This window comes from Hyperolius riggenbachi, chromosome 7 (assembly GCF_040937935.1).
Source record: "Hyperolius riggenbachi isolate aHypRig1 chromosome 7, aHypRig1.pri, whole genome shotgun sequence".
In the NCBI taxonomy this organism is placed as follows: domain Eukaryota; kingdom Metazoa; phylum Chordata; class Amphibia; order Anura; family Hyperoliidae; genus Hyperolius; species Hyperolius riggenbachi.
In genome coordinates, this window is record NC_090652.1 from 166,171,140 (window position 1) to 166,194,729 (window position 23,590).

Below are 23,590 nucleotides of genomic sequence, written 5' to 3' on the forward strand. Positions count from 1 at the left end.
AGGTCGAGCTACAACTTCAGGCCTGCTTTGACTACACAGACTGGAAGGCTTTGGAAGCTCCAAACTTGGACGAGTGGGCAGACAATGTAACAACGTACACTATCTTCTGTGAAGACAACTGTATACCAATGAGAACCTTCAAACCCCATCCGAAACGATAAACCGTGGTTCTCAAAAAAACTTTGGCAATTATGTAGAATCAAAGTATAAGTCTGGCAACCGGGAGGAGTACAGGGAGGCAAGAAACAACCTGAACAGAGAATTGAGGGCTGCCAAGAAGAGCTATGCGGAAAACTAAAGCAGAACCTCTCCTCGAATGACTCTCGAGCTGTTTGGAAAGGGCTGAAAGCCACCACCAACTATAGGCCCCCTCCCAGCATGCAACACCAGCACCAAGCTTGCTGAGAACCTCAGTGAATTTTACTGCAGATTTGAGAACCAGGCGGCACCTGCAGGACCCTCACAGCCACCTGCCTTACATGCCCTGAGCCCAAACTGCCCATCTCCATCAGTGAACAAGGTCAATGTACTGCATCACCTGTTAAGGCTTAATGATAGGAAAGCCTCAGGTTCCGACGAAGTGTCACCAGCCTGCCTGAAAACCTCTGCTCAACAGCTTGCTCACATTCCCTCTTCCATCTTCACCAAGTCCCATCAGGCAGGCAAAGTCCCCGCTTGCTTCAAGGGGTCCATCATCATCCCTGTCCCCAAAAAGCAAAGAGCCTCCGACCTCAACACCTTCAGGCCCGTGTCGCTTACGCCTGTCATCATGAAAGTCTTTTTGGAAGCATGGTGCTTCCCCTCTTCAAGCTTTTCACAGATGCCCTGCTGGACCCACACCAGTTTGCGTACAGAGCGAACAGATCAATATGATGACACCATTAACATTTGCCTGGAGCTTGTCAATGAGCACCTGGACAGTCCAGACTTGTATGCCAGGATCCTCCTACTGGACTTCAGCTCGGCGTTTAACACCTTCATCCCCAAAATACTTCAGGAGAACCTTGCTGTTCTCGGTCCACCCACTCTACTTCCTCACAAACAGATCCCAGGTCGTCAAGCTAGGTGCTATCTCCTCACAAGCTAGGATCACCAACGTTGGGGCCTCACAAGGATGTGTCCTGTCCCTGTTTCTGTTCTCGCTATATACAAACAACTGCAGATCAACAGTGGACTCTGTCAAAGTAATTAAATTCGCTGCCAACACCACCATACTCGGCGTCGTCACCAAAAACAACAAGCAGGTATACCGCCAACTGGTCAAAAGAATCTGCCACCGGTGTAGGGAGAACGGGCTGGTCCTAAACACTGGAAAAACTGTCGAGATGATTGTCGATTTCAGGAAGCATGCCTCCACCCCACCTTCAATCCATATCAATGGCAAGGAGGTTGAAAGAGTCCCCTGTGCCCACCTTCTGGGAGAAACCATCTTCAATGACCTGAGATGGAAGACCAACACAGAGAAAAGCACAGCAGAGGCTATTCTTCCTTCATCAACTGAAGAAGTTTGGTATGGCCCCAAAACTTCTGACAAGCTTCTACTCTGCCACTGTTGAATCTGTTCTCTGCTCTTCCTTCCTCGTTTGGTTTGCCGGCTCTTCCTCCAGCGACAGACACAAATTACAGAGGGTCATCAGATCAGCGGAGAGGATCATTGGAAAACCACTTCCAACTCTGTACCTCCTCTACCACACCAGGCTGCACTCCAGAGCATTAAGGATTGCCAACAACCCCTCACACCCAGGTCACTGCTTCTTCAGTCGACTCCCTTTGGGCCGGAGGTATTGGTCAATCTCCACCTGGACCTCAAGACACAGAAACAGCTCCTTCTTTTGCAGTTACATTGTCCAGTTACTGAGATATGTCTGTTGTTGTTTTTACTTTGTTCTTTCTATGTATGCTCTTTTATTATCTCGGTTTTCCTGGAATATTGTTAGAAATTCCTATATTACCAAATCCTGTCATTTGGCATTATGTGACGTATACTGTTTAACTTGATTTGTTTCTATTTTACATTTCAATAAAGCTTGGAATTGTGAAAAAAAAGAAACAGCTTCTTCCCCTCAGCGGTCAATCTTCTAAACTGTCTCCACACACTCCCCCCTCAGTGTCCCCCCTCCCACCTTAGGTCAATCAATATCATGCTTGCACTGATGCATATTGTACATAGTGGAGCTCAACGCCTTATGTTTTTGAAAGGTTTTTGCATTTTATGCCAATTGATGTGCTTTGGTTTTTTTTCGGCATGTGCAATGGTGTTTTGTTCCTTTGATGTTTTTCTGTGTGTCCGATTCTGTACTTGAAGCCATGTATGTGCCAAGCCCAATTCCGGGCACGACTCAGTCGAGCTTGGCAAAATAAAGATTCTGATTCTAATTCCTGATTGGTTGTTGCCAGTATTTAAGCAAGGATGGCGTACTAACTAGTTGTCTGTGATAGCAAAAGGTTGTTAGAGCTAGCCGCTGGGCTTCCCTTGATGTTGCCTCCTGCTACTTAACTGATACCTTGTTTGAATGTTTGCCTGTACACTGACTATTCAATGACCTGCTGCTGGGACTGATCCTTGCCTGCCTGATACTCTTTTGTCTATTCCTGTTCTTGTCTGATATACGTGTATGACTCCTTGCTTGCTGACTTTGAGATTGCTTATGAGATTTGAGATTGCTTATGATTGTGATTGACTGCCATCTGATATCTGTGCACAACTCAGAACTGTTTAACTACACTTGTTGCCGAAATCATTGCTAACAAGCGCCCGGCTGGTTCATGTGAGCAACTGACAGGTGAATTCACCAACTTCAGCTGCCCGTCTAAAAGAGGCCTAACAGTTCTAAGCTGTCAAAAGAAACAAAATGTATACAGGGATGATGAGCTAATGCCATCACACATAACAGCCCAGCAATAAATTGAATTTCTATGTCATTTCTACATTACTGTTCTATATACAATTTAATTTGTTTATGTTCCAAAAAACATGTTATTGCTTAGCACTGGGCCGCTGTGCCCACATTGAGGGATATTATAAAAGTGATTATCGCTGCTAGTAGTCATCAGCAGAACTGTGCTTTTCTGACAGTATAAATAACACACTGCCATCTGTCTTGTGTATTTCGCTGTTATTTTAGTAAGGTGTATGAAACACAGTGTGACTCTTCTCTGCACTGTTTTGCCTAGTTTTGCAAATGTACCCAAAGAACTTGATGCACTTAATATTCATTTTATAAAGTTTTCAAGTTTCCAGAACTGTCTGGTTAGCCTGGTACTCTCATAAATACAGAAATCTCACAGTGAGTAATTCCAACTGCTGTTGTGATGAATTGACTCAAATAAAAAATTTCTGAAGCATAGATAATATGTTGATGAGGAACTGTGGGTTTAGAAATTCCTACATTTCTCCTAAAATATGTATTCCAGGCATGAATGGAAGGTAAGTTCTGCTTCACAAAATGATTTGTATTACAATGCCTATATTATTTTTCACTTTATAAAGGTGTATTAATGGTTTAAAGAATGAGTGGATGAAAAGCTACATTTCATTGGAAAGGTGATTGTCATCAATGCAAGACTATTGCTTTATCTATTTACCTGTGCTGCATATTATCAGTCAGTTCTCATAGCTGACTGTGTTGGTAGCTGTTACCTCATGAGACTATATACAGTACAAAGAAGGGTATCAGGTAATGGCAGAGGAACAGTTGATAATGCATATGTCGCAATACAAACATGCAAAGTGCAATCATAGATATAGAACTCTGTTTCCCATGCCGTTTAGTTGCTATTTCACATAAATCCTCATCCAAATATTTTGTGTTCTGCAGTTAATACTATTTTAGGGTACATATTTTCTCTGGCTTCCACTGTTAAATAGGAAAATAGAGGCCATAACTATATCCAGCATGGTCTGCTGCATGAGGCCATAAGTCTTCTTTCAGCAGGAAGCTGTCAACACTTTTCTTTTAATGACCTGTCTTTATTTATACTGTATATTCCTGCGTATAAGACTACTTTTTAACCCTTGAAAATCTTCTGAAAAATTGGGGGTCGTCTTATACGCCGGGTATCATTGATGCCGGGTGATACCCCCTATCCTGTTACCATCTCTCAGATCTTGCTGCTAAGGACTGTAGTGAAGCGGCGCAGGCGCACATGTGCAAGATCTGAGAGGCGGAGAGGGAGGTAAATAGGATACAAGTGTATCCTGAAAGGTGAAAGAGGTGAAAGAGGTGCATTTTATGGGCACAGCGCGATCTATTCTTCCATACTGCTCTGATAAACAGGGAGACAGGGAGAGCTGACCAATCCACTTAGGGAGAGGGAGAGCTGACCAATCCAACCAGTCAATTGACTATATACTGTTATATACTGCGTACCACATTCAGTACAGCACCAGTATATGATTTTTTTTTTAATTTGGTGTGCGTTATAAGAGGGGTAGTCTAATATGGTGAGTATATTACAAACTCTATATTTTAACTGAAAAAGTTGGGGGGTCGTCTTATACACCCAGTCGTCTTATACGCCGGAATATACGGTACCTGTCCAATGACCCTGTATTACCCAAAGTGAATTTGAATTCTTAAGATCCTAGCTGAAAATGGCAAACATACTTTGTCTTCATTAATATAACCGCATATAAATGATATCAAAACAGATATATACTGTAGCTATTCATATTACAATATCACTATTGTAGTTTATATTCTGATTACAGTTTAATAAATTATAATAGTAGAAGCAGTAGAGTGTTGTACCATGTTAGCCATCAGTAAATGTAAGAAGTGAATCAGGATGATACCATTTATTGGCTAACTTAGAGGTTTAAAGGGGCACTATGGCAAAAAATTGTAAAATTTAAAATATGTGCAAACATAGACAAATAAGAAGTATGGTTTTTCCAGAGTAAAATGGGCCATAAATTACTTTTCTCCTATGTTGCTGTCTCTTACAGTAGGTAATAGAAATCTGTCAGAAGTGACATGTTTTCGATTCGTCCACCTCTTCATAGAGGTTTCTCAGGGATTTATTTATTTTCATTATTTTAAAAAACTGTGTAGCAAGCAGGGAGGCTGGCCAGCATCATTGTTTAAATTCTTTTTAGAGAATATCTTTATAAAGAATGAAAGCCTTGCTGAGAATCCCCTATGAAGAGATGGCCTAGTCCCCAACCTGTCACTTCTGTCAGATTTCTACTACTTACTGTGAGTGACAGCAACATAGGAGAAACGTAATTTTTGCCTCATTTTACTCTGGAAAAAACGTACTTCTTATTTGTCTGTTTGCACATACAGGTCTGTCTAAAAAAATTAGCATATTGTGATAAAGTTCATTATTTTCTGTGTCTTACCCTCTTGCTTGAGGGTGTCAATGATAGCCTTCTGGACAGCAGTCAGGTCGGCAGTCTTACCCGTGATTGCGGTTTTGAGTAATGAACCAGGCTGGGAGTTTTTAAAAGCCTCAGGAATCTTTTGCAGGTGTTTATTAGTTGATTCAGAAGATTAGGTTAATAGAGAACCTTTTCATGATATGCTAATTTTTTGAGATAGGAATTTTGGGTTTTCATGAGCTGTATGCCAAAATCATCAATATTAATACAATAAAAGGCTTGAACTACTACAGTTGTGTGTAATGAATCTAAAATATATGAAAGTCTAATGTTTATCAGTACATTACAGAAAATAATGAACTTTATCACAATATGCTAATTTTTTTAGCAGGACCTGTATTTCATATTTTACAATTTTTCGCCATAGAGCTCCTTTAACTTCTAAGTTAGACAATAAATGGTATCATCAAAAATGATATGGTATGATTAAAATGTCTTGTATAAATTGAAATAGTAATACTATTTCATTACTATTAATAGTAATATTCCTCACCTCAGTCCTTGCCAAGTCCCTTAGTGAAGGGAAATCCCTGTATGCTACAAAGAATCTACCATCATCCCTGTACCAAAAAAGCAAGGGGTTTCTGAGCTAAACAACTTCAGGTCCATGGCCCTAACATCCGTGGTCATGAAGACCCTTGAAAAAGTGGTCTTGTCCCACCTCAAACACACCACACTGGACCAACTGAATCAACTCCAGTTTGCGTACAGAGCAAACAGGTCCACCAACGATACCATTAACATCTGCCTGGAGTTTATCACTCATCACCTGGACAGGGTCGTATGCCACAATCCTTCTCCTGGACTTCAGTTCGGCCTTTAATACCATCTACCCCCACATTCTACAGGACAATCTCATGGAGCTCATGTCCCCCCAACTCTTCGTCTCTGGATCTGGAACTTTCTCTTGATCAGATACCAGGCTGTTTAGCTGGGGTACATCTCCTCCAGACCTAGAGTGAACAACACTGGAGCCCCTCAGGGCTGCGTCTTGTCACTGTTACTATTGTCTCTATAGACAAACAACTGCACATCTGCAGCAGACCATTAAAATTATTAAATTTGCAGACGATACCATAATTGTGTGGCCTCGTCAGTAAGAGTGACGAGCGGGCCAACCGCCAGGAGGCAGACAGTCTGCAATTGGTTCAGAGAGAACAAGCTAGTCCTAAACACAACCAAAATCGTGGAGATGGTCATTGATTTCTGAAAGAATTCCACTAACCTACCCCCAATCTATATTGATGGTACCGAAGTCGCAAGGGTACCCAGTGTCCGTCTCCTGGCAACAACCATCTTGGATGACCTGACCTGGAGGGCCAACACAATCTCAACTCAGAAGAAGATATGAAATCTTTGCAAAATGGTTCAGATAGCCTACCCTACTACATAAATTCAACTCATCCACCTCAGAAACTTGCTGGCAATGCTTCAAAGATAAGGGTACATACTTTCACATGTGGTGGGATTGCAAACCTATCAAAACATTTGGCATATAACATTTAAACTATACTCTAAAGTAATGGGGATTCCTAGATGCCCAACTCCAAAACTTGCCTTATTATCCTGCATACCAGGCTCCATAGCGGTAACCGCTAGACAATTAATAGTTTGACACTGGAAGTCCACTACTGTTCCTCAACTACCTGAACTCATAAATGCCACATAATACAAATGGAAGAACTGGTACATTCCGCACAAGACAGATTTGATACTTATATCTCAACTTGGGCATGTTGAATTGACACACGAGACTCACTCACGCATCAAAGCACACTAGATGACTTATTATCAGAAACATAAGGCTTGGTATTACGCTACTTATCCCTAAATTACATCTAAGCTCTTATACAGGGTAATCTCACCAAGAGATGACAATTACTGAGAGTGTGGATCCGATACCTTGTTACTACCCTTCCCTCCCCCCCCCCCCCTTAATTACCCACTCTTTACGTCCCCACGTCTCCTCCTTTCTCTAACCCCTTTCTTCTTTTATCTTGTTACCTCTCTATGGTTTATGACAAAACGAGTTCACCAATCTCAGAAGTTTTTACTGATGTTAAATTGTATTTCCAGACTTATTCAGATATATTGATCATCTTGATCCATGTTATTGTACTGGATGTACTTGCTTTATTGGTGCCTCAATAAAAACTGATTTTCAAAAACTCAGAAGAAGGCACAGCAAAGACTCCTTCTCCAACTAAAGACGTTTGGTATGGCCCAGGAACTTCTGAAGTTTTTCTACTCTGCCACCATTGAGTTAGTTCTTTGCTTGTCTATCCTGGTCTGGTACGCTGGCTCATCCGCAAGTGACAGAAACAAATTTCAGAGGGTCATCTACAACACCAGACTGCACTCTAGTGCAACGAAAATTGCTGGTGACTATTCCCACCCAGGCCATAGCTTCTTCAGACGGCTTAAATCGGGCTGGAGGTTTCCGGGCCATCCCCGCCAGGACCACGAGGCGTATGAACACTTTTTTCCCTACAGCCATTGGACTCTTCAACTCTGCCTGATCCACTCTCCCCCTGTGGTCAAGTCACCCCAGTGACAGGATGGGGAAAGAGAGAAAAACTAAAAAGGCAGTATAAAGACTAAGACCAGCTGACCCCCTTCCCTCTGTTCCCATTCCCCGCTCCTGCAGCCCATAGTAATCACTGTAGGTGCTATGATTATATTTATGTCACCAAACAAAAGTTCTCTATTAATAGTTCTTATTTCCAGCACTGTTACCATTTATCTACCCTTTTCCCCTCACTATCAGTCTATGTATAGTATATAATAATGGTTTCAGTGCTGCGATTTAGTTTCCAAAATAACTAAATGACGCCATGAATGTTAATCTATTTTCTGTGAGTTACTCTTTAATATGTACAGTCTGTGCAGAATGAGTGCTCAGATGAATGTTTTTCTTCCTGATGATACAGGACTGGTATGAAAATGGGACTCCTCCTGTGTTTTGGCTGTCCGGTTTCTTCTTCACACAAGCCTTCCTAACAGGAGCTCAGCAGAATTATGCTCGGAAATACACAATCCCAATTGACCTGCTGGGCTTTGACTTTGAGGTTTTAGAAGATAAGGAATACAAGCACGGACCTGAGGATGGTAATCTATTTCTACCATTACTTTGTTCATCTGTGATGAATAAAAGCTGCAAAGCATTTATGTTTATACTGCTTAGCATATCTAAAGCTTTGATGAGAACTAAAGTATATTATGGTACCATGTTAACCTGAAGAGGAGTTCCAAGAAAATATAAAATAATACAGGCTGTCCCTATTATATATGTGTAGGGCTAAATGAAGTTATTATTGTACCTTTACTTGTGTTATTGCTTGTAGTTTTCCAACAGAAGTTATTCTAAAAATCAATATGTCTATAGGTGTTGTGTTGTAATGACCATACAATTGTCACTTGATGGCCAGCAGAAATACAGACTAACCTCAGCTATTAGGATTCAGTGTTGTGAGCAGGGAATTAGCAGATAACAGTCACTGTTAGGACCTCATGCTGTGTAGTCCCTTGGAAAAACCCCAATATGGAGTGAGCACTATTTAAATATCACTTTTGTGATAGAGGAAACTAACAAACTCCAAGTGTATTGCATCTGTATGGATAGAGGAAATCTGCTGCCAAGCACAGTTATATAACATATTTTAAAATGTAAAAATGCAGTGCATTAATAACTATAATTTTCTTAATAAAATTTGTATGGTTTTAGAATTTAACAGGTTTGATTTTGGGTTAAGTGGGACATTAACTAGAGCATATTGCTTGCCAGTCAAGCCAGTTCTAAAACATTTGCTGATGTTTAATATTTCCCTGATTTAAAAAAAAATAATGTAGAAAGCATGGTTTCCTTCCCCAAAATAATAAAAGCTCATGCTACCAGGGACTTCAACAAGATAAACAGCTGTTATCATTATGCTTATACTGACCTGTAAAGCATGTGCATCAGATTTTACTTCAAGACTCAGACCCTAAAAAAAAAAAATAAGTCTTCTATTCAAAGTACCCTTCCGCTGAACATTACAACATCAAATTACTAAACAGCTCAGGTAGTGCTCATCAACAGATTTGTGAGTGTTGAGTTAGTAACAAGGTAACATTGGTCTACAGTAAATGTTAGCTCTCTCTCTGAATATACAATTGTACTAGGACTATGTTATGTTATGTCATACATATACATGTAGCTTGTGCATCGCTGTGGTGTCGTGTAAGTTAAATAATATTATACACTAATCATATTATACATATACATATTTTACCAATTAAATTATACTCTTTTCAGGTGTATATATCCATGGACTATTTCTAGATGGAGCACGTTGGGACCGAAAAACTAAGAAATTGGGAGAATCTTACCCAAAGATCCTTTATGATACAGTACCTGTGGTAGGTTTTGTGTATTTGTTATGCTAATGAAGAGTTTGACACCAGTGTTTGGCATGGGCTTTCTCAACATGTAGTTGTTTTGCATAAGCAAATAGGGTTTTTAAACCCTCTAACTTCGCTCACCATTCAAAGATGGTAAACAAAATTGCTGCAAAACATGTATATTCAACTATTTAGTCCTACAATCCTGTTACAATATTATCTAAGCCTGCAGAATCATAGTTAGTTTGAGTAATTAGAAGCATGCATCAACACGTTACCAGCTGTTGTAGCATCACCCAGGGAGAATCGGGGTACCTCAGCGATCTCGAAGAGGAAACACCTGGAACGTACACGAACAGCACATCTGCTGATCATCTGGAAAGATCCCGAAGTCAAAGTGTTTCCCCCTGTCTTTAACCTCCCTAGCGTTCTGGACGAGCTGCGCTCGTCCAGAGACGCTAGAGGGCACCGCTCAGGCCCCGCTGGGCCGATTTTGATTTTTTTTTTTCAAACACGCAGCCAGAACTTTGCTAGCTGTGTGTTTGCCCCGATCGCCGCCGCTCACTGCCGATCTGCCGCTACCCAATGCGAAAGAGGCCCCCCCCCGCAGACCCCGTGAGCAGCCTGGCCAATCGCCACCAGGCTGCGCTTTGGGGTGGATCGGAAGTCCCTGTGACGTAACGACATCGATGACGTCACTCCGTTCGTTGCCATGGTGACGGGGGAAGCCCTAAAGGAAATCCCGTTCAGAACGGGATTTTCTTATGGGCGTGATCGGCGGCGGCGATTGGAAGGGTGGGAAGGAGGCAGCAAAAAGGGGAGAATCATGTAGCTAGCGCTAGGCTAGCTACATGATGTAAAAATAAAAAAAAAAATCGGGCGAAAAAAAACCTCCAGCGGCCGCATGAAATTGAAACGCCCAGCAGGTTAACAGACAGAATCGTCAAAACAGCGCAAGCGCATAAGCAGCTAATAAGAACATGTTTCTATTCTGCGCAAACGCAGAAAGAACACATGCTGCTGCTTCAGCGCGTGATCACAACATGATCTCATTCCACGCAAGCACAGAAAGACCACATGTTGCTACTTTAGCGTGTGATCAGAACATGCTCTTACTGCACGCAAGCACAGAAAGACCATATGTTGCAAATCCAGCTCGTGAACAGAACATGTTTTTCTTCTACCCAAGGGCAAGAAGAACATGTTGCTTTGTGGACAAGGAATGTGAGCAAATGTAAGAAATGTAACTTATTGCACAGCAATTCATTGTTCTTGTTCTTGTTCTGCACAAGGGCAGAAATTACAGCAACTTCTCTGGTTGCTGTGGGGAACTATATTAACCCATCCAGTACCAGACAGAATATAATACACATTTAACATATATACGTGAACAGTAATCCCATACATTAAAGGATTTTCCATACATTAAGACGGTCATGTCACAAACGTATTACAGTAGTCTAAGTGGTTACTGGTCCTACAAGGATTGTTGAATGATGTGCATAGTGGATTACAGAATACTTTGCTGCAAGTAACCACGAAGTTGCATTGCCCCACCAGTGAAAGGGAAAAGGTGACACTACAGTAAGGAGATATCTAGATGAAGATGAGTATACAGACTAAAGCCAGAGCTGGTGGATAACAGGCATAGATAAGGTAACAAGCTGAGGTCTCAATAAGGGAAAAAGAGCAAGGATGGTCAAACGGGGTTAGATAACTATAGTGACAGATTGAGAATGGTCAGGCAGGCCAAGGTCCCATTGGATTACACAATGCAAAACTGCCAAGACTCAGGCTTACTTAAAGGGACCCTGAGCAGAGTACTGAAAAAAAAATTCGATACTTAGCTGGGGCTTCCTCCAGTCCTCTGTAGCCCACGAGGTCCTTCAGCATCCTCCCAGTCCCCTCCGTGGTCCCACTGGCGACCCTGTTAGTGCGGCAACTTAAGTCGAAATCGTCCACAACTGCGCATGCGCAGCCTGGTCGCACTCCTAGCTCAAGCATGCATGCGTCGCCATAAGTCTTTTGTGCATGCACAGTTTTTGAAAGACTGAACTGCACATGTGCAGGAGGCTTATGGTGATGCGCGTGCGATTGGGCCAGGAGCTTTGGCTGAAGTCGCCACACTAATGGGGCCACCAGTGGGACCACGGAGGGGACCCAGAGGACGCCAATGGACCTTGTGGGCTACGGGAGGCTGGAGGAAGCCCTAGGTAAGTGCCGATTTTGATTTTAGTACTTTGCTCAGGGTCCCTTTAATGCTTATAGTTCAGTCAGCAGTGAGTGCTACCTTAGTGGAGCCTTGTATGCTCAGAGATGAACATTTTGGTGTGCAAATCTATGTGTAATGTGTGCACAAATGCAATGTGTGCACATACAGACATCAATGCATCGATACACAGATGTGTACTCACTATACTCACTAAGGGACACAAGTGTGCAAACACAGAAGAATATACACATTATCTCAGGCAGGAGATGCGCATGACGGTATAATATATATAATATATTATCAATGCATCGATACACAGATGTGTACTCACTATACTCACTAAGGGACACAAGTGTGCAAACACAAAAGAATATACACATTATCTCAGGCAGGAGATGCGCATGACTGTATAATATAAATCAATGCATCGATACACAGATGTGTACTCACTAAGCGGCACAAGTCTTTCAATAAAGATGATTGGTTGTTCTGAAAAATTGAAAGGTTTTTTTTTTATATGACTGTGAAATCTGATCAAATTTCTTGATTTACTTAAAATCTATTGTGCATGCTGAAATCTATTGAAAATCTATGGAAATCTGTGTGCAGGTGTGTGGCAGCAATAGATCCCTCTCTGATCAGATTCAATCAGAGAGGGAACTTTCTGATGATCTGCTGCCATCTGCCAATTTGTTAGCACCTTAACTTGTATCATGCTGCTGTCAGCCACAACAGTGTTTATTGATTGGTCAACTGCACTGTATAAAGTTCTAGTTCTATCATCTATTTTTATTATAGGCTGGAACATTAGCATTGACCAGAGCTATATAACCTTGGTCTGGGTAGCATTTAATGGTCAACCTCTTATTACAGAATTTTCCCATCTGTAATATAAATAGCAGCCACTGATAGGAGGATACGGAACATACCAAAAAAAGCCATTTACAGGACCTCTGTACCAGTAGTAGGGGCTGAGGCAAATTTAACTAGTAAATTCACCACCAGAGCCCCAGAAACATGCATACCTCTCCTCTCAATTTTACTGTGCTTCTTGAGGCCTGTGCACTGTTTTTGTCAGCATAGCAACTAAGCTGTCTAAGTCAGTGGCCATAGGTGAGTTGCTTTGCTGACAAAACTTTTCAGAGGCCCCAGAGAGCATGATTCATGGGGAGACCTGGGGGGTGGACCAGGCAGTACTCAGGGGCCCTGGGACAATTGCCCTCTTTGCCTTTATGGTAGCACTGGCCCTGAATAGATGAGGTAGACACTGAAATCAGTACTGTTAGATAGCACAGCATCTAAACATCAGCTCTCATGAAACCTAAGTGACAGCTATTGCACAAAGTTTCATAAGTCAAATTAACATATTGAAATATAACCTCATTAATATGTTACAGATGTGGCTAAAACCTTGCAAGAGAACAGATATCCCACAACGCCCGTGTTATCTTGCACCTGTTTACAAGACCAGTGAAAGAAGAGGAACATTATCCACCACTGGACACTCCACTAATTTTGTGGTTGCCATGACCCTCACCTCTGACAGACCTCCTGAGCACTGGATTGGACGAGGCGTTGCATTACTTTGTCAGCTCAGCGCATAAGATACATGAACTTTTCCTTATCTTCCTTCCCATATCTGAAGAGCGTGTGTAACTTTCATTTTAAATTCTGAAATAGAAATGTTTTACAAACCATCACTACTGTTTTGAAATATCTTTAAATAAAATATGGCTTTCTCTGAAGTTTTATTTGGTGCTTTGGAATTAACATAGTTAACAAATATTTTTTACTGAACAATATACATCAGTTTACTGAAAAGTATAGAATTCTTTAAAAATAAAATGTAGCCAATAATGAAAACAGTATTGCCAGAACTCCCAATAGGACATTGAGTAGCTCCCTAATATTCATAAATTTTCTGGTCTGCTGCAAATCACCACTCAATATTAGATCAGAGTCTAGCAAGAGTTTGATCTAAGATGTACTGCTAAACAGATGCCTTCTCTCATAATGAACCGCTGCCATGTTTTTTTTAGGAGACAAATAATATTATAATCAGTAATCTATTAAAATAATACCTTTTATTATGTCTTATTAAAAGTACTCATATGAAAAAAATATTGTTCAGTTAGTTTACAATGAAGCTTTTATATGCAACTGTGTTGGTAACAAATGCTAGAATTAGGCAGCTGGGATCCTTATGTACCCAGATTCAGTAGCAACTTGCCCCTAGATACCACAATTAAATAGTTATGTGCCCTCCAGATACACATATTAAGTAGCCATTAGTGCCCTCAGATAAAAAAAAAGCAATTAGAGGCCCTCAGATACAAAAACTAATTAGCACTGTGCTTCCAGTTTCAATTATTAAGTAGGCACTGTGCTCCTACATAAAAGTAGTATGTTGCCATTGTGCAATGTTTATAAGGGAAAGAAGATGGCAAACGTTGTATTCTTCTCTCTTTAGGTTTCCTTTAAGCTATGTTGCTCCAGATACAAGAAGTAGCCTTATACCCCAAGGTAAATTAATTAAATATCCAGGTGTCTCAAGATACAAGCACCAAGGAGCCACATACCTAAAATGATACAATTAAGTATCCAGATACAGCCCAGATACAAAAAATATAAGCTCCGTGATCTTGATCTCAGCTGGGGGGGCCCTACATCGTGGCGGGTAGTGGCGGATCGGTGGCGAGCGGCGGCGATCGGGTAAGACACGCAGCAAGCAAAGTGCTTGCTGCGTGTTTAAAAAAAATATATTCAAATCGGCCCGGTGACCTCCGGCGTCTCTGGACGAGCCTAGCTCATCCAGAACGCTAGGGAGGTTAATAAATACAATGTATTTATTCATAAAAGCGCTCGGGAAATCGGTATACAAAGCGCTTTTTCAAGCGCTTTGCGATTTTCCTATACCTTCCATTATAGGCAAATCACCCCAAAAATGGTATAGGCAGGGCTTTTTGGAGTGGATCGCAAAAGAATCGCTCTTATGTGAACACTCTCAGGAAATCATTGCACAAGCGCTTTTAGGGTGATTTTCAAAATCGCCAGTGGCTTAAAAAAAAATCTAAAACGCTCTAGGTGTGAACAATCCCTGAGAGTGTGATTTAGCTTGCTTTAGGTTTGCAGCTGTTCACACGCTTCTCCTTCTTGGACTTTATAGCACTGCAGAAGATATCTAGGTCTTCTATTCATTTAGAATGATCTTTGTCAGTCCCATGCTTCAAATCAAATTATAGAATCACTGGTAAAATAATTAATATTTCAGTGAGAATTACATTTCACACAAGCTATAATGATATGGGTGAATAGTTGTACTCTCTGTCTCTTTTCATTAACCTCCTTGCCGGTAATCCCGAACAGAGTTCGGGGTAAGCCGCCAAGGAGGATTTCTCAGGCCCTGGTGGGCCGATTTGTATATTTTTTTTTGTTACACACAGCTAGCACTGTGCTAGCTGTGTGTACTCCCCGATCGCCGCCGCTACATGCCTAGCTAGCGCTAGGCTAGCTACATGATTTAAAAATAATAAAATAAAAAAAGTGCTGCGCCGCCCCCCTGCTGATTTTTTTTTTTGTAACGGCAGGGGGGTTAATGAACCATTTTCATCCTCTGTATTTCATTAATGAACCATTTTCATCCTCTGTATTTATAAAAAATTAAAGCTTTTTATTTCAAGTGATGAGGTAGGTTTTTCAGTGACAGAGTAAATTTGATGTCTTTAGAGGTGCTGAACATAAACTCTATTCGAATGGTGAATTTGCAAACAAAATACTCTTAAAAATTATGAAAACAGCAAAAAGGTAAAGAATGCTGTCAGGATTTGGGGAAAATATAGCATATATTTAGTCTCTCTTTTTTGTTTGTGTTTCTGGCTTTCCCATCGAGTCATGCAAAAACTGCACTAGAAATTTAGGCGCAGCCAGCGCCACCATAGGCAGTAATGTGAATTACAGCTATAACAACGCTCAGTCAGTAATTTGGGCGTCGTCAAAAGACGGAGCCCATACTAAGATAAAAACAGCGTAATTCGGCCTCCAACAATAACTGGCAGCCAAATTGCATCTTACCCCATTATCAACGGCGGCCTGGATGGGGAATAGTAATTTAGGCCACCAGGACTTTTGCAGGAGCAGGTTGTTTTTTGGCTTTACCATGTGCCCAAATTTCCCGGAACCCTAATTACATGTATGCTTTTCCAGAAGTGTGCACAAATCAGGAAGGACAATTCCAGCATTTCTGTAGTCTTATTTCTCTGACCTATTCATTACACAGGGAAATAGAATGTGTGTCTGTGAATGTTGGGTGCGGTACTTGGAAGAACCTAAGGATATTGTGAGAGTGTGATTATAGGTAGGTGAGCTGTTGAAAGGTTGGCCAGGTGTCACTCAAAAAGTATTGTGAGGACCAAAAACTGAAAGAAAGACAAATAGAGCACACATTTAATACAACAATCAATAAGGCTGAACAGCCACTGGTGGACAGGTCTCACCTCCTCTGATGTCTGGTGTGGCTGTATGGATGAAGCAGCTGATGGGTCCATGGTGACAGGGGACTCAGCTTCTCTGGAAGTCATTGAAGAACCGTTCCTCCAAGGCTGATAGATCACCGCGGTCTCACAGCATGGGCTGCAGGCTTCAGTGAGTGCATGCCAGAAGGGGGGCTCAGCAGGTGCCAGAGCCAGTGGCGCCAGGGAGGTGAAAAAAAGTAACACTAGCAGAATGGTGGTGAGTAGAAAAGTTTGAATGTTGCAACGTGTTTTGCAAGGGAACAACACCCTTGCTTCCTCAGGCACACCTGTGAATGCTGAGCACACACTAGTGGGTATAGTGAGGCTATTTGTTCTCTACACCCTAATCACTCCCAGTCATCACTCCCCTTCCCTTCAGGAAGCTATTCCAGTTCACTTCATGGTCAGATCCAAGGAACAGCAGGTATGTCAGTGTCACACAACTTGTCATGTATATAGCTGGTCTGGTGAGGATTCTTTTCTGAATATAGTGTGTAAAGTGAATATACACTTTACACACTATAGAGCTGAGCATTACCAGTATAAAGTGACACCCCCCCCCCCACCCCCCAAAAAAAATTGTTGTCCCCTCCCCTTCCCCCCCCCTCCCCGTGGCAGCTGGTGAAATATTATTTATGAGGAAAAAATAAAACAGAACAAAAATCAAAAACAAACTAATAAAAAAAACAGAAACAATAAGGCATCTGGCCTGTTTGTACTTATTCCCCTGCTTTTCAGCACCTTCAGAATGGAAATTGAGAAAAGCAATGACTTTTTCTATTTTTAGCTGTTTTTCCAGGTTTTATCTTAATCTGTGCAGAAATATCATCATTACAGCAGAGCAATCAGCTGCAGTGACACCATCTTCAGCCCATTTGCTGAGTTGTGCAGACCCCAATAGACAGTTATGTTAGGAATTTTACTGCAAGCATTTCATTGGAATGTTAATGTTTTGGTACCAGATAGTGAAATACACTATCAGTGGTCTTGTGGAGTCCATGTCTTTGGTAGATCATGATTGGTTTGATGGTGGAAGAGGTACCTATACACATTAGGTAGGTGGTTTTGGTATTTTGGCTGAAAAAATGTAGGGCATAATGAAAAAAATGGACATACCGTCTTTCCCCGAATTTAAGACCTACTCTGAAAATAAGACCTAGCTTATATTTCGAGTATGCTCGAAATATAAGCCATCCTCCTTATATAAGGCCTAGTGCCAGGGACATAGCCGGTGCTGGGGACCTGCTCCCTGACACCCCCACCCCCCCCGCCCGTTTGCCCGCTCGCTTGCCCGCTTTACCTCCTAAGTTCTATGCTCCCAGTCCCCTCCATTAAGGAAGTCCGGATCCCTTGCTGCTTAACCTCCGCATAATTTACACCGCAGATCAGCGGTGACGTCAGCCATGTAGTCCGGGAACAGCTCCGCCCTGTACAGGAAGTAAACAGAGATAACTTCCTGTTCAGGGCAGCGCTTACCAGACTACATCAGCTGCCTTTACCGCTAATCTGCAGTGTGAATTATGCGGAGCAAAAGCAGCAGGGGATCCGGACTTCCTTAATGGAGGGGACTGGGAGCATAGAACTTAGGAGGTAAAGCGGGCAAGCGAGCGGGCAAACGGGCGGGCGGGGGGGGGGGGGGATCAGGGAGCAGGTCCCCAGCGCCGGCTATGTCCCTGGCACTAATCCTTATATAAGGAGAATACCGGTATATACCGGCACAATTGCTATACAATAGGGATTTAGCTATAGCCAGGAGGAATCTGGCTATATACTAATGGGAGATCTGGCTACCCCCCGGAATGTAAGACCTCCCCGAAAATAAGCCCTAGCACATCTTCTGAAGGACAAAATAATATAAGACAGGGTCTTATTTTCGGGGAAACACGGTATGAAGGGAATGCAAAGCCATCCAATACCTCCCCTTCATACATCTCATATCTTGTACAGAGATACTCCTCAAACCTGCTCTTTCCGCTCCTCCAACTTCATATGGATGTCCACCCCTTGCATCATTTGCTCCCTCGCGAGGATCCAGGGCTCTCCAGAGCAGCTCCTACTCTACAGAACTCCCTTCCCCCATCAGGCCAGCCCCCACCTTAAACTCATTCAAGCAGGCCTTAAAGACCCTGCTTACCCGCCATATTCATTCATAGCTCCCTCCCTTGCACATACACCCCACCCAGCCTTATGTGTCCCTCTCCCCTAGCCCTATAAGCCTAATTGGCAGGGCCCTTTTCCCATGTGCACTTCCCCACCTCCATATGGATTCAGTGACTTATTTAACATTGCAGTGCACCTGTGTAAAAATTTTTAGGCTAGATTCACACTGGGACATTGCGGTTTGATGCCACATTAAAGTCGCAACGCAAACTTACAACGCAATGCGCCAAAAAATCGCACCGCAGCATTACCATCGTATACAGCAGATACAGTAGAAAATAGGCAAAGAAAAGTATGCTTCCAAGTCATTACGGAGCATGTGCAAACAGTGTAACGCAGTTGATAATGTGTATAACGCACTGCATGCAGTACTTTCACTTAGTCACACAGAGGTGCCAAGCTTCATCCAGACTTGATGCTGTGTTGTTGCTCCTGCCCCCTATTGCCTGAGGAAGCGGGTTGATACCCGTGAAACGCGTTGCGACTATTCGCTGGGAGCTATCTAAATAAATTTTGTATTTATTGTGAAACAACAGCCTTGTTGTCCGTTGATGGTCGGCCGGTCCACCACCGCGACCGTAACATTTTAACGTTTTAGCCATTTTTACTCTTTCGGCGCCTCTGCACATCTTGACGTTTTCACTTAACGTGCAGCGTTAGACACCAACGCAATGTGTGCACTGTAAACGGGGCATTGATCTTTCATTGCAGTGCGTTATTCTGTGTTAAATGTTTTAACACTGTTTTGCACTGTGAACTTAAGAACTGTGGCACTGTCGCACTGTGACCCTTAATGTTGTAATGATTCCCCTATCTATTGTACAGTGCTGTGTAATATGTTACAGCTTTAGAAAAACTTTATTAATAATAGCAATTAATTCAGAGGGGAAACACAAGCATTGTTCAAAGATGGTTATGCATAAGTGCAAATATTACAGCTGACAGAAATATTTGGAAAATCTTTCCCCTAAAGTAAAACATCCTCTCATTATAAGACCTAGCAGGCCTTTCACTCATTCTCTAAATATAAGGCATTCTCCGAAAATAAGACTTAGCCCCAGCCTACATTACATGCCCAGCTGCAGCTCACATGACATGTTATTAGATGTATTTTAACTTGCTGTCCTATTTGCTGTCCTGCTTGCTATCCGGTTGTCTCTGCGAGGTCTCCGGGAGACTCGCTATTCAATGCAGGCTGATTAACTCTCCTTCAGTCAGCTCTGTGCCATTATTCTTACAAGCTCCGATGTTAAAGCCTTGTAATTGGATGAAGCAGTCTGGGAGGCGGGATCATGCTCCGTTTTTGGGCCAATCACTGCACTCGCTGCAACACAGCGAGTGCAATGATTGGCCCAATAACGGAGCCATGATCCCACCTCCCAGGCTGCTTCATCCAATTACAAGGCTTTAATACCGGAGCTTGAACTGTTCTGCGGCGTGCTTGCACAGCTTCTTACACAGGCGGCCAGCATGGGGACACGTCATGTAGTGCCGATCAGGCACTTGTCATGTCATGCTTGCACACAGCATGTTTATCAACTGTGTGCAGGGATGACATGGAAGGTGCTCGATCGGCACTGTGACATTACGGTAAGCAGCAGGCAGAGGTGGCCAGCATGGGGACAAATCGCGCAGTGCCGATCAGGCACCTGACATGTCATCCTTGCACACAGCAGATTTCTCAACTGTGTGCAGGGATGACATAACAGGTGCCTGATCGACACTGTAACTGCACAATGAGCAGCAATAAAAGGGGCGTGTATCAAAAAAGGGCGCCTGGAAAAAAGGGTGCGGGATATAGCCGAAATTTTAAGTTTTAATGCAAAACCATATTTTTCTTTTAAAGGGTTGTAAACGAAAATTTAGTGCTAAATAGGTTAAATAAACGGAAATGAAATGGCAAAATACCGTTTATAACAACAAACGAATTCTGAAAAGAAACGTCAAATATCGTCTATAAGAAAAACGATATTTACACTTGTATTAACCTCCTTGGCAGTTAATTTTTTTTTCCTAATTAAAAAAATCCTTTTTTTTTAATTTTTTTTTGTGTTTCATGTAAAGCTACCAGAGTGGTAGCTACATGAAACACCACTAGAGGGCGCATGTGGCCCTCTAGTCCGATCGTCGCTGGCATCTATAGCAAACAGGGGAACGCGTATATAACGCGTTCCCCTGTTTGGCTTCTCCTGTCGCCATGGCGACGATCGGGATGACGTCATGGACGTCAGCCGACGTCCTGACGTCAGGCACACCCGATCCAGCCCATAGCGCTGCCCGGAACTCATTGATCCGGGCAGCGCAGGGCTCTGGCGGGGGGGGGGGCCCTCTTCAGCCGCTGCGTGCGGCCGATCGCCGCGGAGCGGCGGCGATCAAGCTGTGCGCGCGGCTAGCAAAGTGCTGGCTGCGCGCACAGCAATTTACAGCACACAAATCGCCCCACCAGGGGCTGAGATCTCCCCCTGCGCGGCATAGCCCGAGCTCAGCTCGGGCTTACCGCCAGGGAGGTTAAGCATAGCAATGCAATGGTAGGTTTTACAGATATTTTACTGTAATTATACCAAACTATAGGCTCACACAGATCTCTCCCTATCCCTAACCCCTAGACCCCTCTTTGTTTAAATATATATAATTTAATACATTGTATATACTGTATTACATATATTGTGCTGTAACTATACCTAACCTTACTCTCACACAGAGCCCTCCCTGTACCTATCCCTAACCCCTAGACCCCCCTGGTGGGGCCTAACCCTAAGACCCCCCTGGTGGTGCCTAACCCTAAGAGACCCCCCTGGTGGTGCCTAACCCTAAGAGACCCCCCTGGTGGTGCCTAACCCTAAGAGACCCCCCTGGTGGTGCCTAACCCTAAGACCCCCCTGGTGGTGCCTAACCCTAAGAGACCCCCCTGGTGGTGCCTAACCCTAAGACCCCCCAGTTGGTGCCTAACCCTAAGACCCCCCTGGTGGTGCCTAACCCTAAGACCCCCCCTGGTGGTGCCTAACCCTAAGACCCCCCTGGTGGTGCCTAACCCTAAGACCCCCCTGGTGGTGCCTAACCCTAAGACCCCCCTGGTGGTGCCTAACCCTAAGAGACCCCCCTGGTGGTGCCTAACCCTAAGACCCCCCCCCTGGTGGTGCCTAACCCTAAGACCCCCCCCCCCCCGGTTGGTGCCTAACCCTAAGACCCCCCTGGTGGTGCCTAACCCTAAGACCCCCCTGGTGGTGCCTAACCCTAAGACCCCCTGGTTGGTGCCTAACCCTAAGACCCCCCTGGTGGTGGTGCCTAACCTTAAGACCCCCCTGGTGGTGCCTAACCCTAACCACCCCCTGATTGCGTATATTATACTGTAACTATACCTAACCCTCCCTGTACCTATCCCTAACCCCTAGACCCTCCTGTTAATGCCTAAACCTAACCATCCCCACCGCACAAACACTCTAAACACATATATACAATAATACATTTAATCGTTAAAATACTTCTCTACAAATAACATGAATAAAATAATTTATATATTTGTAATAGAATAAATAGCTTTAAAATAGCCTTAAAATCACGTATACATTAATATTATAAATAGAGAAAAGTATATATAAATATATAAAATACAATAGATAGCCTTACAAGCATTAGAAATCTTAAAATAACAGTAATATTAAAAGCGATATTTTAGTAACTATAATCAACGCATTATAAGTGTAAAAACAAAGTTAATACCAAAAGCGATGTATTTCTAATACAATAAGGTTGAAAACGGTATTTACGCATTATACATATGAAAACAAATTTTTAAATGATCAAAGAAGTGTAAACGAAAATTTAGTTGTTATACTTTTGTAAGCGAAATTTTTAAACAAAAAAATAAGTAAAAACTGATATAAGCGTAATTTAAAAACGAAAAAATAAGTATAACACAAACTCAAAACGAACTTGTTAACGATATTTGTTATAAACCTTATTCTGTAAACGAAAACTTTTGTTAACACGATCCCTGTAACCGCTATTTCTCGGGCGCCCTTTTTTCCTGTCGGGCGCCGAATAGCCGATATTTTGCATCGCAGTCTATGGCGGCGCCCTTTTTGTCCACTATCCCTGTACGCCCTTTTTTACTAGCCCGATAAAGTGGGGCCAGTATGGGGACACTTCCTGCACTGCCGATCAGGCACTTGTCATGTCATCCCTGCACACAGTTGATAAACATGCTGTGTGCAAGGATGACATGACAAGTGCCTGATCGGCACTGTAACAGTACAATAAGCAACAATAAGAGGCGGACAGCACGGGGACACATCATGTAGGTTTATAAACTATGTGCAGGGATAACATGACAGGTGCCTGATCAGCACTGTATCAGTACAGTGAGCAGCAAAAAGAGGTGGCCAGCAGGGGACACATCTGCAGTGCCAATATTAGACATCCCCTGAAAATAAGCCCTAGCACACTTTCTGGAGCAAAAATTAATATAAGACACTGTCTTATTTTCGGGGAAAACACGGTACATAGTACTACCTCTTCAGGCTTTTTTGTGATTGTTTCATCTCCTTGTTTTGTTTCTTAATGACCTTCTTGTGGAGTCATTGTTTTGACATATGATTTCTATGGTAGAAATAGTAGTTAGGCAACGTACGTTAAAAAAGGGCGCCGGGAAAAAAGGGCGCATGATTTTAAACGATAAGCATGAATAACGTTTAAAAAAAAATTGTGGTATATTTCGTTTAAAAATAATGTTTTATAAAGTTATAAATCATTAAATAATGTGTATGAAATCGGCAATTGTAAAAACGTTAATCTTGCCTGTTTAAAAAGTGAAATTTATAATAACGTTTTATAAAACATTAATAAGAATGTTACTAAAGCTATAGCTAACCCTACTCTCATACAGAACCCTCCCTGTACCTACCCCTAACCCTAAGACCCCCCTGGTGGTGCCTAAACCTAAGA

At 42.6% G+C, this 23,590-nt stretch overlaps 1 protein-coding gene across 2 annotated transcripts in view; it reads left to right on the top strand.

The window, feature by feature from the left end:
* LOC137524699 (dynein axonemal heavy chain 7-like) overlaps positions 1-13,720 on the top strand; it is a 565,826-nt gene extending 552,106 nt beyond the window's left edge. For both annotated transcript variants that reach the window (XM_068244848.1, XM_068244849.1), the window contains 3 exons: positions 8,314-8,491; positions 9,678-9,781; positions 13,373-13,720. In XM_068244848.1, coding sequence (XP_068100949.1) covers positions 8,314-8,491; positions 9,678-9,781; positions 13,373-13,579 — 489 coding nt within the window. In that variant the 3' untranslated portion in view covers positions 13,580-13,720. The remainder of the gene's footprint in view (positions 1-8,313; positions 8,492-9,677; positions 9,782-13,372) is intronic.
* The last annotated feature ends 9,870 nt before the right edge of the window (positions 13,721-23,590 follow it).